Source organism: Aricia agestis, chromosome 8 (genome assembly GCF_905147365.1).
Source record: "Aricia agestis chromosome 8, ilAriAges1.1, whole genome shotgun sequence".
In the NCBI taxonomy this organism is placed as follows: Eukaryota; Metazoa; Arthropoda; class Insecta; order Lepidoptera; family Lycaenidae; genus Aricia; species Aricia agestis.
Window position 1 is genome coordinate 8751358 of NC_056413.1, and position 19340 is coordinate 8770697.

The window sequence follows — 19340 nt, forward strand, 5'->3', positions numbered from 1 at the left end:
ATACTTATCTCAGTGTTAAATAGATCATGTATCGAGTAAGACTATAGACTATATTATATTATCACGCTAAGACTAATACGACCGAAGAAACTCAGGAAAATGTGGGAAAAACGGGGGAAATATTTTTTATGGGAAAATGGACGGTTTCTTTAGTAAGTAAAATAAAACAGTTTTTCGAACAAGAGATTAAAAAGATCCTTCTAAATTACTAGCAATTAGCAAGCAAGTAACACGAGCATCATTCAGAATATTAGAAGCAAATATTTTCTTATACAATAAGTTATAAGACGTAATACGAGCACTATTAGGCGCAGCGCAGACGACAGACTATCCAAGACGCACTTTTTAGTCCGTGGAAATAGAACCTATGCAATTATATGCAGTAACGCACACGACGCGCAGCGCAGACGTATGCGATACTGCATATAATTGCATAGGTTCTATATCCACAGACTAAAAAGTGCGTCACGGATAGTCTGTCGTCTGCGCTGCGCCTAATTGTCTATTGGTCACCTGAAGGTACTTTCGTAGCTTTTATTTTCTTTTCGAGTTATCGGGCCTAAGTTTTTCTTTCGAAGAAATATTAGAAGGTATAATATTTAGTTTAGGGTCAACATAATATCAATAATGTATTATACAGATAGATGTAAAATAAAATCGGCCAAGTGCGAGTTGGACTCGCGCACGAAGGGTTCCGTACCATTATAGAGCAAAAATTGGTAAAAAATGTGTTTTTGTATGGGAATCCCCCTTAATGATTTACTTTATTTAAATTTTATTATTAATTATTAAATTACTAATACAACTGACTATTTTTGAACATTTCAAGTGCTTACTTGCCATTACTAATATCGTGCAAAAAATTGCAAAAAAATTACGTTTGTTCTATGGGAATGCCCCCCTTAAATATTTAATTTATTTTGTTTTTAGTATTTGTTGTTACAGCGGCAACAGATACACACAATCTGTAAAAATTTCAGAAATCTAGCTATAACGGTTTTTGAGATATAGCCTGGAGACAGACAGACGGACTTACAAACGGACGTCGAAGTCTTAGTAATAGAGTCCCGTGTTTTATCCTTTGGGTACGGGACCCTAAAAAAACTTAAATAATATTTTATAAGTATTATTATTATCTATAGCTCAAACCTTGTATGATAAATATGAATCTTAATATGATTTAATCCTTTTGCGCCAGAATAAAAGCCCTTGGCGTAAACGGTCCACAGAAAACCGCAAATATTTCTAATTATATAAACTTAGTTTAGTACCTAGTGACTTTGAATAGTTTGTAAACTATTTTTGTCGTGAATGGCCTGAGATGGTATTCCATGGTGAAGTTTATAATACCTAATAAGAACTACTATAGAGATTGATTTTGGTTAAAAAAAAGTTATTCAAACTTGTTTAATTTTTTTCAACCTTGACTTGAGAAAAACTGGACTACCACTTGCTAAAAAAAGTTAAATATATTTTAAATACTCCAAAAATATTATTTTACACTTTTTAAAACAATACTTAATATGTTGTACACTTAATAATATTAATTAGATAATAAATCATCTACCTACACCCAAAGGGTCCAAATAATACTTTTTTATTTTTGTATGTTAATGTTTGTAGGTATGTCCTTTTGTATTGTTACATCAGACCAGAAATTATAAATTATAATTACTGAGGACGAAAGAATTAACCGTACTTAATTTTTCGCTTATCATTTTAGGAATAATATGGAACCAGAATTTTAAGCCCGTTTACGTTTTGCCAAATTTTTATAAAACATAGAGTATTTATATTATTATTCTATTATTCTAATTTATAACCTTTTGCTGTAAGGAACTAGGTTAATTATACATGTTCTCAATAATTTTACCCGTACCGAAACCTTTATGCTAACGTAATAGGGATTACTCTCAGATATCCCTGACATAGATTAATATAAAAACAGACTATATATAGCACGATCAAACTTATTTTCTTACGGGAAATGTGCAAAGACGTTTATTCTGTCATTCTTTAGGATAGTCTCCATTAATATGGATAATTGATATAGAATAAGAGCAGGTACACATTGTGCGTTTCGAAGCGCGTGCTTTGCTAACGCGCGTTTCAAAACGGCCAATGTGTACCCGCTCTAATGCTAAGTACTAACATACGGTTTTGCTCGATAGTTTTACTCCGAATCGAAGGAAATGACATATTTGACATATTAAATTCCATCGAGCCGGCTAGAAGCGAGCCTTCGAGCTGTCAGTTTTGCGGTCCACACGGTGGTTATTGCTCGATTTGGAGTAAAATTAATTATCGAGCAAAACCTTATGTGAGTACTTAGCATTAGAGTTAGAGTCCCCGCAGTGTACAGACTTTTAGTCGGCCGATACTTTAACCAAATCGGGGTTTCAGTAGGTACATTATTATATCGGCCGATGCAAATCGGTGTGCGCACCTTCATACATCTTCGTATTGATTAAGCTTTCGATCAAACTATCGGCCGACTAAAAGTCTGTAGTCTGCGTGGCCATTTAAATAGTACTGCAGGTATGATCTTTAAAGTCGAAAGCCCATGTATGGACCATTGCCTTTTATATTAAATCCTGGTATTCGTCTTGATTTTTACATTTTTAAAATGAGAAATATTTTTGAAATAAGAAGTCTCTAGCCAGGTTACTTTTCTACACAGTATGGAGGCTTCTGGGAATTTTCCCCTAAAATTAAACGATACACTGTTACGACATGAAATCAATTCGAAACGTTTAATATTGATGAGCGAGCGTCGGCCATCAATAAAAAATATTAATTGCTGTCCTGTTCGCCTCGTAAAGAACTCAAGGGGACATGACGAATTTAACTTATTTGCTTCCATTTGCATTCGCATTGTTACCAAGTACTGAGAACTACTATTTCAGTCCGACTTGTCCGCTCTTTAAGCTAATATTGTGAGGAGTATAATATAAAATCTATTATTTACGCGTCTTTGATGTTCTGACCCCCAAAATTTTTAAAAGATTTATAAGTCTCCGAAACTACATACTTATACCAATTTTCATGATTTGCAGTAAATTGTGTTTTTTTATCTTATTATTATTATATCTTTAAACGAGCAATTCTTGTATATATATATATATATATATATATATATACATAGTAACAAACATCCATACATACAAAGTTTGTTTGGATGTATGGATGTTTGTTACTCTTTCACGCAAAAACTACTGAACGGATTTTAATGAAACTTTACAATAATATAGCTTATACATCAGAATAATACATAGGCTACAATTTTAACCGACTTTCAAAATGAGGGAGGTGTTATGTTCGTTTTCTTATATTCAATGATTACTCCCCCGTTTGTTAACAGATTTTCAAAATTTTTCTTTTGGTATCATCCCAATTTGGTATTATATTCACGAAAGTGGTGATCTGATGAAGGATCCATAAGTAATCGAGGGAACTCCTCAAAACTTATAGGGAAACATGTGGTGACTTCGGTTTCGTGAGAAGTATTTTAAGCATATGCTACCAACAAGTAAGATTTTGGACCGAGATATACCTGGTATACCGTGGTTCGGAAGGTGCTGAGAGAACTCCTGATTCTTTATAGATACAAGTTTGGGAGTTTCGGCGTTGTTTTTTTGGCGGCAAACGAGCAAACGGGTCACCTGATGGAAAGCAACTTCCGTCGCCCATGGACACTCGCAGCATCAGAAGAGCTGCAGGTGCGTTGCCGGCCTTTTAAGAGGGAATAGGATAATAGGGGAGGGTAGGGATGGGAAGGGAAGGGAAAAAGGGAGGATAAGGCCTCCTCCTCCAATTGGGCGTCCGGTAAACTCACTTACTTGGCGAAACACAGCGCAAGCGCTGTTTCAGTTATATATATATATATATATATATATATATATATATATTTATAATTGGAATCTCGGAATCGGCTCCAATGATTTTCATGAAATTTAGTATAGGGGGTTTCGGAGGCGATAAATCGATCTAGCTAGCAATCATTTTCAGAAAATGTATTTTTATTCGTGTTTTATCGATAATCGATAAACTGAAAAATATGACTCTTCCTGACATCTATTGGCTAATAATAATACTATTTTGTTAGCAACTAATTGTTTTAACGACCAGTAGATGGCGTTATGAAGTAACACGAAGTCAATGAGTGTTTGCTATACCGAGCAAAGCTCGGTCATCCAGGTACTATAATATACCCATTACCCCTATACTCAACTACGCGGAAAGGCAACTTTTACGTCCGAGTCTTGTAGTTGCCGTTGCCGAGTAGAGCTTAATAAATTTTTTGTCTGCCGTGTAGTTGTTATTAATTGAAATTTAAAATTAACATTATTTCCGCATTAATCTAATGTTTTGATTACTTACTGAACCGAATTTCCAAATATTTTTCTAACGCATCATAATGGTTTTATCAACCCCAATAGTTAGACTTTCAACCCATTAGCGGTACGTCAGTGTTATTATTACGTGTCAGGCTGACGGGTGTTTTTCCACGCTCCGGAGCTCGTCGTTAGTCAAGTGTAACTCCGAAAACGCTTTGGCATAAGCAATTAAAATGTTAATCTACCGCAGGCCAAAGTGTCACTGCGTGTTTGCCTTTTGTTACCTAGCCGTCGAGTCCGATATTTTTAGTCCATACAAGGATTTATGTAGGTTATCTCAAAAGATCAGAGCCTGTAGACAAGTGGCAAAGCGCTAACGTCTGATTAGTTGGGAAATTCACTTACAGTCAAGATATTAAATTATGTACTGTACGTACATTATGTAGCGATCCATTTGATGTGGCTGCCCCCGTAGACAAGTGGCAAAACGCTTACGCTAACGCTAACGCAAGCGCTACCAAATGTATGCGATTTGACATAGGTCATCGCTTCGCTAGCGAATACTAATGTTACTAATGTGCTACATAATGTACGTACAGTACATAATTTAATATCTTGACTGTAAGTGAATTTCCCAACTAATCAGACGAGAACTCTGGACCCTAGTAAATAGTAATGTAATATGTATGAATGACATCCACTGTAACATAAATGATTTCACTGGTGTGGTGATAAACTGTTATTTTTATTAATATTATGCATATTTTGATTATCTGGCATCAATAAGCTAATTTAATTTTTGGATCTAGAGCTGTTATTTCGTTGGTGATATGCTGTATGCTAGCGAAGCATGCCTTCTTCACGTGCTCTCGTTTGTGGACGCTCGTCGCTCCCAGGCCAAAGAACCTATTTTCCTGTATTAGCACATCGCTCACACGGACCGGGCACCGCTCTAGGCCCTGGACGCATATGGTCTCGCTGCTGTTGATTGCTGGAGTGGGAATTCCCAGTTGCAACGACAAAGTCTTCAAACTCCTGCGCGGCTTGCCAATAATTTCCACGTCTTGCTCGTAATTGAAGGCCATGCCGATCGGGATTGATTCTGAGCACTCGCTCAAATTGTCCTTGGTTATTATCACTGCTAGTGACTTCGTGAGCGCCCCCATGTGAGGTATATAAAACATCTCGTCGACGGAATACCCTTTTTTGCATCGAGGGCTGAAAGTAAAAACATTGATATGGTTCAGTGAGAGTTGAAACGCTCGTTGAAGTGAACCGCTGTTTAGTTATCTCTGACCCTCTCATTCTTTGTAAAATTAAAGAGAAAGCATAATTGTAATGCATTAAAACTTAACTTTAGTCTTTACCGGCTAATTGGTTAGTTAAAATCGCAACTTTAAAAAATTTATTCGAATTTCGACATAATAATATGCGCTCTAAGTTGGTCCACTGGTCCATGGAGGTCGAGGACGTCGTGGACTACATCAGTAAGAAGACATCCCTCCGCCTGATGGTCGAACGTCTGCAGCCTCGCCACAAGGTCAACTTCAGTTCCTTTGTGGTGAGAGTACCGACACATCTCCTGTCGACCTTTGAAGCGGAGGAATTCTGGCCGACTGATGTGGTTTACCGAAGGTTCCGGGGAGACTCCGGAATGATGCGAGCGTCACGTAGCCGTTAATTCGTGATAAAGTGTAGTTATTAAGATTATAATTAATATGTGTGTTAGACATTAAGGTATATATTGTAGGTATGGGCCCACCTGCACAACATTAAGGTAATAAACTGTATAGTCGATGGACTGAACTGTTTCCAAATGATGATAAGTAATGCAAAGTTTCGACCATCAGAAAAGGATTAGATATTAAAAAATCAAAGAACTGGTACTTACTTAAAAGTACTTCCCAATTTAATGTAAATGGGGCTAAATTTCATACAAAGCCCTCCTGTCAAAATTGTAGTACGCGACAAAACGACTCCCAAACAAATCAGCTTATTGGGCGAAAAGGAGTAAATTCTGGCTACGAAAGGATAATTCTCGACTCTCACTAAATTGCATTCAGGTTCTCGGTCATCGGATGAATTATTGTCAGAATTTCTATAATGAATTGCTACATTGTTAATGACTACTGCAAAAGTCGCTAAGAGAATAGATACAAGGAGCGAGATCATCAGCACTTTACTCTCTTTGGTGCGATCGTCCCAGGGTAGGTTTATAAAGTTGAACTCGTATGTTTCTTCTTGATCTACATCATCGTCTTCTTCTTCTGTATCAAATTCCTGGTTGTCCATAACAATAATCTTTAGTTATTGAAAAACGCCATAGGCTGTACTATATTTTATAAACAACTTTTATCAAAAAAGATTTGAAACTACTTCACATAGGCTATGAAATTATAGTACCTAATTAAGAAGTAGTAAAATATAGATATCCATAACTAAGGATCCATATTACTAATTACTTACTTATAATATTATTATAAATGCGAAAGTGGGTCTATCTGTATGTCTGTCTGTCTGCCTGTTTATTAGCTCCATAGAGAAAAATAAACATATTCCGGTTACCTTTTCACGCTTAAACTGCTGTTAACCGTTTTTGATGAAAAGTATGGATATACTTTGAGTCCGATTTCTGCTCGATAAACATTGCGATAAACGAATTTCGGCTAAACATAGTTGCGGTTTGTCATAATATCTAGCATAATTATAAGAGCCAAGATAAGGCTCTTATTATTATGCATTATAGAAAAACAGTACTAGAGTACCCTCTTAAAAACGTTGAGTATTCGCTACGTGTCCGCAACGCGACATCCTCGCGGTTTGCAACCGCGGCGTGTTCGCGACGTATTCGCTGCGCGCCCGCTCCGCTCCGAAACCATTCGCCAACCGCTAACTATGATAACGACCTAAATGGGTATCATATTTTATCGAGTATCGAAAATTGAGACGCTACCAAGTACCAAGCCACAATAAAAGTGTAATATTATCTGACTTCAGAGAGCTGTGGTGAATGAGGTTTAGTTTTTAGCCGTTGATTAAGTATATTCGGTAAAACGAAGTTTAAATTTTTCATCTTTTGTACGATTTTTAGTGTCTAACACACTAGGCCGAAAAAACGCGGCCGAAATTCGGTATGATTACGCCTGCAATGTATTTTAAATTGCTGAATATGCGTATTTTCGGCCTAGTGTGTATAGACACTTAGTGGGATGTTTGGTAAGCAGTTAAGCACTTAACAGAGTAAATGACTACCTAGTGATTGGACAGTACCAGTCATTGGACAAATCACAAAAACACAATATTAATAAGTAATCATTATGGTTGCTTTAAAAACTGCCTGTTTTTAAAGTAATAGAACGCCTGATTTTAAAGAAAAACAGGTAGTGTTTAAAACAACCTAAATATTGTGTTTTTGTGCATTGTCCAATGACTAGGACTGTCCAATCACTAGTCATTTCACCCTAGGAACTTCCTGAATACTCTGTGCCCCTCTAAAAATGTAAAAAAACATTTGACAGCTCATAACTGTCAAATGTCAAAGAAGAGGAAGAATAAATAACAAAAAGTTGTAATTTGTGTTTATTTTACAATTTCTTAGATGAATAATATAATTTATAAAAGCAATTATATTGCGTTATATTTAAAATGCCAACTGTAATACTACTAGATGTATCTCTGTCGATGTCGCGGCCGGTGCCGCTTACAGATAACCCTGAAAACCACACAAGATACACAATAGCAACTGCAGCTATAAACACATTTCTAGATTATTTGGCTATTCACGCTAAACTAGAATACGTTGCTTTGGTCACGTTTTCTTCGGTATACGAAGGTAACATTAATAATGTTAAATATCAAAATCTTTACTGCAAGTTGACAGTAATTTCTATGTTGATGATACCTAGTAGCCTTTTACTTGCTAGCAAAGCCTTAGTACTTAAAGTTTTACTATATCTGAGGTACTTAAAAATGTAGTAGCTATGACTATTAAAACCTTAACAAACTTTTTGAGATACTATTTAGGAACACAAATCTTTTTTTACATTACTACACATAACACTAGCAGTTCTCATTTACACTTAAAAATATATTTTTTTGTTATTATTTCAGTGTCGGTTCCATTTACCCGGGAGTATGATAGCATAAAAGCCAAATTGCCAACAATTGAAGAAGGGGATAAAACATGTATAGAGACAGCCTTGCAGGGTGTGAACCAGATAGTTTTGAATGAATGGGGCTACCAGACACCTGTGCAAATTATTCTGGTAAATATCTTTACTAATAATTATAATGAGTAAAAGTTTGATTGTTTGTACCAAATAAGCTCCAAGAGCTTATTTGGTACAAAAAAAGAACTACTAGGCTGACTTTGATGTAATGTCTAAGTACTTTGATGTAATAGGTAATTTATTGCAAGAAAATATATTATTATGGTTACTGTGGGATCAAGGATGTTATTATGCAGGCAGATTTATAAAAAACTTTTTGTACTATCAATAAAGAATACTTAATTTATACTAGCATAATAATTAAACTTATTATTTTTTCAGATTACAGATGGAAGTGTTGGTGTTGGCCCTGTCGGCAGAAATCGCATCATTTCAACTCTGCCGCTACCACCGACTTATCCACTAAAACTGCATGTCCTACCAGTTGTTTCACCTCATGATGTCACCTTACAACAAGGTAAGATTGAAAGTGAAACATAATAGTGTAACACAAGTTGTCCTTTGGTCATTCTATTGAATTGTGTCAGTCAATGAATGCGCTAATCATTCAATAGAATAGCAGATTGAACCAGATGACTGCGACATATATATGTTGATTGTAAACAAAATAAAATTAATATAATACAACAAACATGATTTTTTTGACCTTTTTGCTCGATACCAATAATGACAACAGGCAGGCAGTTGAAATTTTCACAGAATCTTTAATTATATGTGTACTTTAATAATTATTTATAAAATTAAAATATAATTTTAATTTAAGGGGGGGTTTTAATTTAATCCCATACAAAATACAACTTTTGGCCTATAACGTTGGTTGGTTGGTTGGTCTTCTCTATAACGGTACGGAACCCTTCGTGCGCGAGTCCGACTCGCACTTGGCCGATTTTTATAAGTAACCGTATGTCCCTCCATTTGTATGAAAACGAGTGTGCCACTTTTTTCCTACTTACTGTGACGTACCGATGATAAGAAATGTGTCCATTATCTAGGCCAACATTTCGATTCGAATTTCTACAGCTCAATAGGGCACAATTAGGCGTTTTCGGCATTTTTAAAATTCCGATTGACGTCCGATTCCGATAGTAGACTAAGGAACAGACTTTCGAAAGAGGAGCATTGCTCGTCGTTCGGGAACGCGATATGGCACGCGAAGTACATACACATGCGGTATCTATCTTGATCTATGTCTGTGGTTTAGTGCAATATAAAATAAGTTGTAGTTATCATTTGACCCACTCCAAACATGGAGCTCCTTCTTACTGAAGCAATACACCTAAATAATTATTAACTTTGTATTTCAGCAATGCCTTTGTATCAAAAGCTTGTGGATCTTGCTGGCAATGTTGGTAACAACTCTTCTGGCAACTTGTCAAGAGGTGCCATTTACTGCCCAGATCAACTGAGTGTGCCTGGAGTGAGTATAATAATATGTACAGTATTGTACAGCCTAGTCAAAATGTCTTGAGACTTTGTATGCAATAACATGGCCGTATAAGAATATACATGATATGTGACTGTATAGTCAAATTTAATTTATAATGTTATTATAATTATGTTATGGGTTGAAAAATTATATTCTATAATTTATCTAAAAGATTATATTTATTAGTACTTAACCGATTCAATGCGGCGCACGTTTTTGAAGACTTTCATTCGTGGCGGCATACAATTTTCTCGTGACACGTGAGCCGTGTCATACGCTATAGAAGTAGATGACACGGCTTCCATGTCACCCGCCACGTTCAAAAACGTTTATTGTTTTTCTTGGTTTTTACGTGTTTATTAACTTAATTAATTTAATTGAACCCCAACCATTGTTGTTAATGAAAGGCTACGTTGTTTTGAGTTGATATCGAGTAGTTTTACTAAGTTTCAACCTGAAAATGGCAAGTAAGCGATTTTTTTATTCAGGTGTTGCAAACCTTTTGTAGGTTTCAAAGTTAGAAAAATGAGTATATTAAATAGGTCTGGGTTTTCGATGTAAATTATACGTTCGTAGATAAAAAAAAAGTTCGTTGTTAAGTTTTTTTAACCAACTTCCAAAAAGGAGAAGGTTATACGTGGACATTTTTTTTATTTGTGTTCAACGATTACTCCGCTGTGTGTGAACCAATTTTCAAAAATAGTGGATTTGTAATAATTTGATGTCAACGCAAGTATTTTTCTACATTATTGTTTAAAAAAAAACGAGAACTTGAAAGTCTAAAATAATATAGAATAATATGGGCTCCCAATATTGCTTCTTTATTTTCTTAAAAGTTTACACTAAAAAGCCCGGTTGCACGTTATCCAAATTTCTGATCAGAAAAATACATTTTGACACGTCAGAATTCTGATAGCATGCGGGGTCCACGACAAAATGTATGAACAGAGTGCGTTCCGGCGGGGGTCCGGCGGGCGTACGGCCGGGCTAAAAAAGAAGACAGCCCCTACTTATTTCAATTCACAGAATAAGGCTTGTTTTATTGCGTGGAAATTTAAGACGGTTTTGTTTGGAGTAGAACCTTCTAAAGTGTAATTTGAGGGAGATACAAGCGTTTTTTAAATGACAGGGCTCACGTGTCATACGCCACACGTTAAAAACATGAATGACACGGCTCCCGTGTCATCAGCATTGAATCGGTTAATGTTAATATTATAAAAGAAGTAACTCATGCCCTAATATGTAGGTACATATGCATATTGTAATTTGTATGCTCCCAAAATTTTGAGCTTTATACCCTTAGGGCCTTAATATCATTCATCTATAATATCTTCATCGTATAATATCGTCATCTTTTTATAATATATGAAGATCAACAAAGATGATATACTTAATATGATATGACCCTGGGATTACTTTATTCAGAAGTGGCTCTTTATTTTAAAATTCGTAAAATTTTCAGGTTATAACAGCAATGACTCGTCTATGTGAGCAGCAATACCAGGAGTTTTGGTGTTCACTCAAGTGTGGACAGTTGGAGGCCAAAGTCCAGCTGTTTCCAGCCCCGCAGCCGGCCTCACATGATGGGCTCGCTGCAAGCTACACCCTGTCGCAGCAACTACAAGTTATTGGGTTTCTTAATCAGCAAGACCTAGGTATAAAACTGTAACATGTACTACTTATATCAAAATCTATTATTAAAAAATAATCTTCTTAAAACTATAATTATTATTATAGCTAAAAGCCGAGCTTTGTGAGGGCTCGCGTCATCACACCTTGACTGGCTGATGATAACACATCTACATATAAAAAACCTTGACTAATGGATGATAACACATTTACATATTATACCTACATAAAAATTACTATGTTAAAGCACAAATCAATAGGCGTGATAGTTTTTCTGTAAAGTGTACCACAAAATGTTCAGGTTGTGGGATATACTAGGGCTCACTTCACTCGCCCTGATAATAAGGCAAGGTGTGATAATTACTATAAAAATACATCTTATTTCTCAGGTACTCCAATAGCTTTAAGTAAACATCTGGTCATACCACAAGTTCAGGGAAACATTCCCAACAGAGACCACTACGATCCTAAAACACCAACAAAGGTAATCATTTAGGTACTTAATATTTTATTTATTTTTTATTTAAAATACTTTATGCACATAAAAAGTACAAAGGTGGACTTAATGCCTAATGGCATTATCTACCAGTCAACCTTTGGGCGATACAAGAACAAAATTGTGTAGGTGCAAGTTACAAAACAGGAAAAAAGAAAAACTTAAACTTAACTTATCAAATAAATATTGCATATTATAAAATATCTTTATTTTCTTAAAATAGCCATTACATCAAAAAATTTCATATCATACTATACTAAACTTTTAATAAAATACCTATAATTTTAATGATTATTTTAAGCTGATCGCACCTTTGAGGCTTTGACAGCAATACGCGCCGTGCGCGTTGAACGCATAGCATAGTACACAAAATGCGGCGCGTACGGTGCGGACGGATTCGTCAGTGTGACGTGCGTGCCGATAAATGTGCGATCACCTTTAAAGTCCAGCAGTTTTACCATCTTTTCAGTGAATGTCGAGAGGCACAATATTAAAAGCTTCTGTCCCTGCTCACAACAATAAATTAGTCGATTCTAAAAGTTATTTTAGATTATATTATTAATGGCAAACATTTCAGAAAATAAAGGTCATCACATAGCATTTCTACCGAATTGGTAAATGTGTTGTGTATTGATATATGAGCTTGTTTTTCCATGAGAATTTTAAAATGCTTTCAACAAATCTAAAAATAACGGCAATTTATGAATTTTCTATAGGAAGGGACAAGTACAGAAGGCACTTCTACTGAAGACGACATATCGGATCCCAGTAAAGTCCCCAACTTCTGTGTTCTACTGCATGGTGCTTTAAAAGTAAGTAAACATCCATATTGCATTCTCTCTTTGTACAGGTTACGCATAAAGCGCCCTGTAAACGATCAAATTTGTTTGACAAACTTGTTTGATGACATTCACGTTTTCATTGTAGATTGACAAACGCTTCAAACAAATCTGTACACTACGAATAATAATTGACGTTTCTTGTCGCGTAGATGCTGCGTAGTGCGACTTATCTCGTACGATTTTATACGAAAAATATCGTGTCGTAACCATAAAGTTAATATATGGTCGTAACGCTCCACTGCAATGTAGTTAGGTCTGTTTCTTATGTCAATGAGTTAGGTCCAGCTCAGTATTACATATAAAATTGTGTGTGGCCTATTTATATAACAAACACTTTTAGGTGGAGGGCATGGCGGCCATAGTCCTACTGGGCCCCGAGTGGTGGGGCACACTCAGCGCGTGGTGCGAGGTGTCGCGCGCGCGCCGCTCCTGCTTGCTGCTCAGTATACTGCGCCCCGGGGCCTCCGCCGCGCCCTGGTTGGGGGCCCTCGATCAGCTGGGGCCCGCGGATGATAACGCTACGCCTAGTAAATATTACCTACCCTTTATACAGATATCGAAAAGTTTAATTCATCCGACATAAATTAAGACTAAAAAACTAAATTGTTGACCAAACTTTCTAATATAAAATTCTCATGTCACAGTGTTTGTGCGCGCACTCCTCATAACAGCTCAACTGATTTTAGTGAAATTTCGTATCATGTACTATCAGAGAAGTTGATTCCTAGGCAAATGGCAGACCTAAGGTTGGGTTGCACCAGAGGCGTGGTTAAAGTTAAAGTTATGGTCAAAGTTATGGTTATAGGCTAATTTAACTTTAACCTTTACTTTGACCACAGAATTTGACAGAAGACGTTGCTGGTCCGACAAGGCTTTATAAGAACGTGGGCGGGAGCGCTGCTGGTAAAGGAGAACTGTCAAAAAATTGCGTTTTTGTATGATGACAGCGTTAGTTCCTTTTTTCGCCACGTTCATTTAAAGCCTTGTCGAGCTCTATGGTTATGGTTAAATACGCCATATTGATGGCGGCCATTTTTAACTTTAACCAAAGATTTGACATTTTGCATTGTAGTTAAAGTTACAGTTATAGTTAAAGTAAGTTGGTCGCGTTACGTCAAACCCATCTGACCGATCACATCTAAAATTGAATTGACATAAGCCGACCAAACTACGTAGGTCTGTCAACTGCATAGAAATCAATTTCCTCGGGTATACATTCGTTAGGCCTGAGAATAGGGTATATCTACTTTTTATATTGATTCTAGAAATAATTTATATGGCAAAACAACGTTGCCGGGTCAGCTACTGCCTAGAGCCTACTTATAAATTATAATATAAAATATGTATTGCAGCGGAGACGTTCCCGGTGCGTTCTTGGCGGTCCTACAGCGGCGGCGGGTCGGGGTGTGCGTGGGCTCGGCCGCACGCGCTGCTCGCTGACGTGCAGAAGGTGCTCCGACACGCGCGCAAACTGCCCGACAAAACACAACACCTGTTCAAGGTTTGCAGTTTGGTTTTATGTAACAAGAACGACAGCGAAGTATCGCGTCTCTCGCTCTGTGTTTTCCAAATGCTGAGTATAGCAAAGGTGGTTCACTAATGCTTAATTCAAACGGGAATTAATTTGTTTGAGAATGCTCGAGCTCGACTTTGCCAAGCGTTTCTCTAGTTGAAACATTCAACGTTGAGCATTATGATCTATGTCTTTTAATACGCTCTAGTGCTGCAATTGAAAAACACAATATCACCTCTCTTTCCCGTAGGAAATTTGAATTTGTTTCTAGCAGCATACTGCAAGAAAAAATTGTTTTAAGTAACAAAATATAAGAGTATGTTCTTTCTTTTGTTTATATTTTTTACATCTTTCTAGGAGCTAAACCGTCTCCGACGAGCGGCTATTTCTCTGGGATTCTCGGAGCTGCTGACGTGCGTCGGCGCCGCGCTGAAGCGGGAGATCGCGGCGCTGCCCTCCACCGCGCCGCCGGAGTGCGCACTGCAGCTCGCGCACGCCGCCGCAGCCCTGCGTGACCCACGAAACGCCCTCGACATCAAACACACGCTCACCCCGCTCACCAGTAACTTCAGTGTCTCCTCTATGTCACATTAGAATATTAGGATAATAAATATTTTTATACTGACACGTTTTAATTATTTGTACAAGAATTTTAAATTATTTTATAAACAGTAACGATTTTTTCTATGATAAGGTAAATGACTAGTAGATTGGACTTTGTGCTTTTTCCAATGACTAGTACAATCCAATCTACTAGTCATTTACCCTTGGTAATACAAACGGTAATCTTTCGTCAAATAAATGTTTATAAAAAAATGGAGTTTTTGGGAGAATGTGAAAGAGTGATGTTGTGTTTTTATATTATTTTCCTAAAATTGTGTTATCTGGGTTTTTAATGTGTAATATTGGTAGGATATTAACCATTAAATATTCGTTATCGTGCACAAGTGTGGGAAAGTGATGTAGTAACCAGAAACGTGCTCTTTTGTGTTCCCTCCAAAACTCCATCAGAAGTTTCAGTAAAGCGTCCTACCACTTTACTGAATCGACCGACTTGGCTTCTTGACTGTATTGACTTTATACTTAGACTTTGACTAGACTTTGGACCTGATTGACCTGACGATAATATATAAAAAATTGTATTAAAGAATATTGTTTTCCCGCCATAATATTATACTCGACACTGGCCATGGTTATAGCCGAAGTGCCATTATATGAAAAAAAAAAATTCCATGGTGAGGTTTCTGTCACATATTAAGACAGTTGTTGGAGACGGCGGGAAACTCGAACGCGGGCGGTCGTGTTTTTCTCAAATTTTATTTGTTTATTAGTGTTCAGTGCGGGAATATTGTACATATTTTTGTAAATATTTAGTTTTAATTATCTTTCTAGTTTATTTTATATTTTCTTCTCGGTAAGTGTATTTATTTTTGTACTATGAATCGACCTCCGGATCCCGGAGGCGGGAATTTTTGTGGCCCAATTCCACAGCCCGGTTATTTTGTTACGTTGGATTTTGATGAGTCCAATAATATGGACACAGAAGAGTCAATAAGTCAAAGAACGTACAAACGATCTCGTAATGATTTTATTGACGAGCTGACGTGCAAACAATGTAACAAAGTAACTAGAGATAGCGCGGGAAATCGTATTAATTGTAAGTGTATACTTGAAAAGGATAATGCTGCTAGCATGCGTGTATCCTCAGCCTCAGCACCTGAGACAGAAAGAAAACATATTGGCAGAAATTTATATAATGAAAATGATGTTTCCCCTTATTTAATTCATGTACAAAAAGTTACAAAAAATGTCTCTGATGGTACGCAACTACACCCCATCACCTTTGGTGACTTTTTAATTAAAAATAACATTTATAATATTATTAATGGCTCTCTAAAAAAAATTGGTCGGAACAGAATTTCTGTTTCATTTCAAAATTACAAAGATGCTAATACATTTATTAATAATTCAATACTCGCTGACAATAATTATGAAGCTTTTATACCATCTTTTAATGTCGTTAGAATAGGTATTGTGAGGGGTATACCAGTTGAATGGTCTCCTGAGGAAATAATAAATAACATTTCTACACCTACCGGTAGTGGTAAAGTTGTGAAGGTCAGACGCTTAAATTATAAAACAATGGTGGAGGGTTCTCCTGTATGGAAACCGACTCAGTCAGTTGTTGTATACTTTGATGGTAGGGTTCTGCCAAAAAGAGTTTTTATTTGTTATAATTCACTACCAGTTGAGCTCTACATCTTTCCCACTATACAATGCTTCAAATGTTGTCGGTATGGACATACCAAAGCTCAGTGTAGGTCAAAATCACGGTGTATCAAGTGTGGTCAGGAACATGATATGGATTCTTGTAGTGTTAATGAGCATGAATATTTCTGTTGCTTATGTTCTGGCCATCATATGGCTAATAACAAAATATGCCCAGAGTTTAATAGGCAAAAATCTATAAAAATACACATGGCTGAACATTGTGTCTCTTATGCAGAGGCCAATAAAGAAATTCCTTCCTCATATAAATCTTATTCAGATACACTATCCACTCCTAAATTTAATTTATCTACTAATAATAATAATAGTTCATCTGATAATAGATCATACAAAAAAACTGTAGTTGCTAAGCCTCGTGCTCCTTATAGACCAATGAAAGGTTATGATAAAATTGCCCATAACAATGTGGTAAAAGAGTTTTCTTTTGATAATTTAGAAAAAAACACAACACCAGTACATGAATACAATAAAGGTATAATAAACAATTACAAGAATGAACTTTCTTCACTTACAGATGTAATATCATTATTACAAACCCACTCACAGAACGATAATATACCGTCCATCGTTGCCCCTTTAATTCAATGTATAATTAATATTCTACAATATGGCCCAGATCATTCAGTGGAACGCTCGAAGTGTAGTTAAAAAAAAAAGTGACATAGCTTATTTATTAAGAAATTATAATCCTTTTTTATTTTCTTTCTCAGAAACTTGGCTTAGGCCAAGTAATACTTTTAGATTTAAGAATTATAATACAATTAGAGAAGATAGGTTAGACGGCTATGGTGGTGTAGCCTTTCTCCTTGAGAAAAACTACCCTTTTAGCCTTATTGATATCCCTGGGCCTCTATCATGAGCTCTTAAAGCCAGCCAGAATACTGACTGGCTCGCATTTTGGTACCATGACCTCTATTTTCCAGCCAGTCAGTGGTCACGTGACACCAAACTCACTTCTCCATTGTTAACTGAGTAATAATTTCGAATCATGACAACACTTCTGACATAAGCTCGCTTGCTTTTACGTCAAATACAGCAATTCAATAAACACCAACCAACGAGTAGCTTTTACTGAATAGTTTACATTTTAGTAATTTTATTTATTAATATTACATACTTTTTAGTCTTAAATTATATTGCTATTTAGTTGGTTAGTTACTTAATAAGTTATATTTTAGTCTGTAGCATATATTTTAGTGAAAATAATTCGTTATTAAAACCAAAAAACTTAACATTCGAAGTGTCCAAATTTTTGGAAAACGATTAAGTATTCTCAAGTTAATCACGAACTGATACATAAGTAAAGACGTAGAGACCTTAGTAATCCATTTAGTGTTAGTGAGGTTTTAGAATAATAACATAAGTGAGGTGTAGTATACCTATATGTCTAGTCAACAATAAGGTTTGCATTTGTGCGATGAGCTAAGACTGCATTGATTTAGTACACAAGAAACACATACAAGGTATAAGGAACACAAGTGTTGTGTATAATTACTGTAAAACAAGTATGAATTTTCACCAAAAACCTACAGGTACAATCTTATAGTTGCATTGTAGGTTTTTGTGTTATTTCACAAACTATTTCCTTGTAAACCTGAAGTATTTTGGTATATGCATGATAAACACTGCACCAAAGAGGTAAATAATTCAATATTACTTACTTTTAACAAGAATTTTCAGAACACAACCTTTTAACCTTTAGATGTATGTATAACATGCTCCGGATAAACATTGACACACCTAAACTACTAGAAAAGTTAAATAATTGATATGATATTATCAATCCCAATTAGAAACCCAATTAGCTAAATTCTCATATGAGCACTTTTTCATTTATAACTTCTTCTCTTGACGACAATATGGTATTATATGATGGGAATAGTGTAAATCACTAAATTTTACTCAAAAACAAAAACCTACATTATAGTACTTTTCCAAAAAAGACTTACTTAATAAGAATTGCATAACAAACATATGGAACTTATTGTTCATAAAACATAATATTATCATAGGAACATATATTATTATGTATTACCAAAAATACTTTTGTACTTACCTCAATAATAATAATAAGTATTAGTTTTATATTAAATTAAAACTTACTATGTACTTCTTAGGAACCTATCTTAGGAGCATTTCGTACAATCTTTTGATTGCAGTAGGTCTTTGTGTTATTTCACAAACTATTTCCTTGTAAACCATGCATGATAAACGCTGCACCAAAGAGGTAAATTCAAAGGTATTACTTTCTCAATAACAAGAATTTTGAGAACACAACCTTTGAAACTTTAGATTCAAGTATATTCACGAATAAATATTGACACACACACATACACCTAAACTACTAGAAAAGTTAAATCATTGATAATATAAAATCCAAATTAGCTAAATTCTCATATGCACTTTTTCATTTATAACTTCTCTTGACTACAATATGATATAATATACAATGGGAATAGTCACTAAAACTCAAAAATATAATCCTACATTACTTATAGTACTTTTTCCAAAAAGACATAACAAAAATTGCATAACAAACATACTTATTGTTCATAAAACATAATATTTTCATTGGAACT

The 19340-nt window shown here is 35.7% G+C and overlaps 2 protein-coding genes across 2 annotated transcripts; one reads left to right on the plus strand and one right to left on the minus strand.

The window, feature by feature from the left end:
* Positions 1 to 5074: 5074 nt before the first annotated feature.
* On the minus strand, positions 5075 to 6692 carry LOC121729478. The gene is made up of 2 exons (XM_042118001.1): positions 6229 to 6692; positions 5075 to 5555 (listed from the first exon to the last, which is right to left on the minus strand). Exons 1-2 carry the CDS (start codon positions 6627 to 6629, stop codon positions 5117 to 5119), a joined length of 840 nt encoding a protein of 279 aa, XP_041973935.1. The 5' UTR covers positions 6630 to 6692; the 3' UTR covers positions 5075 to 5116.
* Positions 6693 to 7917: 1225 nt separating this feature from the next.
* On the plus strand, positions 7918 to 15095 carry LOC121729757 (integrator complex subunit 14). Its single transcript, XM_042118374.1, has 10 exons — positions 7918 to 8169; positions 8448 to 8602; positions 8888 to 9023; positions 9871 to 9983; positions 11455 to 11647; positions 12011 to 12105; positions 12834 to 12929; positions 13300 to 13486; positions 14312 to 14460; positions 14830 to 15095. The coding sequence occupies exons 1-10, from the start codon at positions 7983 to 7985 to the stop codon at positions 15064 to 15066; spliced, it is 1548 nt and encodes a 515-aa protein (XP_041974308.1). The 5' UTR covers positions 7918 to 7982; the 3' UTR covers positions 15067 to 15095.
* The last annotated feature ends 4245 nt before the right edge of the window (positions 15096 to 19340 follow it).

Coding starts and splice junctions, on each gene's coding strand:
- LOC121729757 (XM_042118374.1), top strand. CDS start 7,983: ATGCCAACTGTAATACTACTAGATGTATCTCTGTCGATGTCGCGGCCG. Junction 8,170..8,447: donor GTTTTCTTCGGTATACGAAG/GTAACATTAATA, acceptor TTATTATTTCAG/TGTCGGTTCCATTTACCCGG. Junction 9,024..9,870: donor TGATGTCACCTTACAACAAG/GTAAGATTGAAA, acceptor TTTGTATTTCAG/CAATGCCTTTGTATCAAAAG.
- LOC121729478 (XM_042118001.1), bottom strand. CDS start 6,629: ATGGACAACCAGGAATTTGATACAGAAGAAGAAGACGATGATGTAGAT. Junction 5,556..6,228: donor AAATTGGGAAGTACTTTTAA/GTAAGTACCAGT, acceptor TTTTACTTTCAG/CCCTCGATGCAAAAAAGGGT.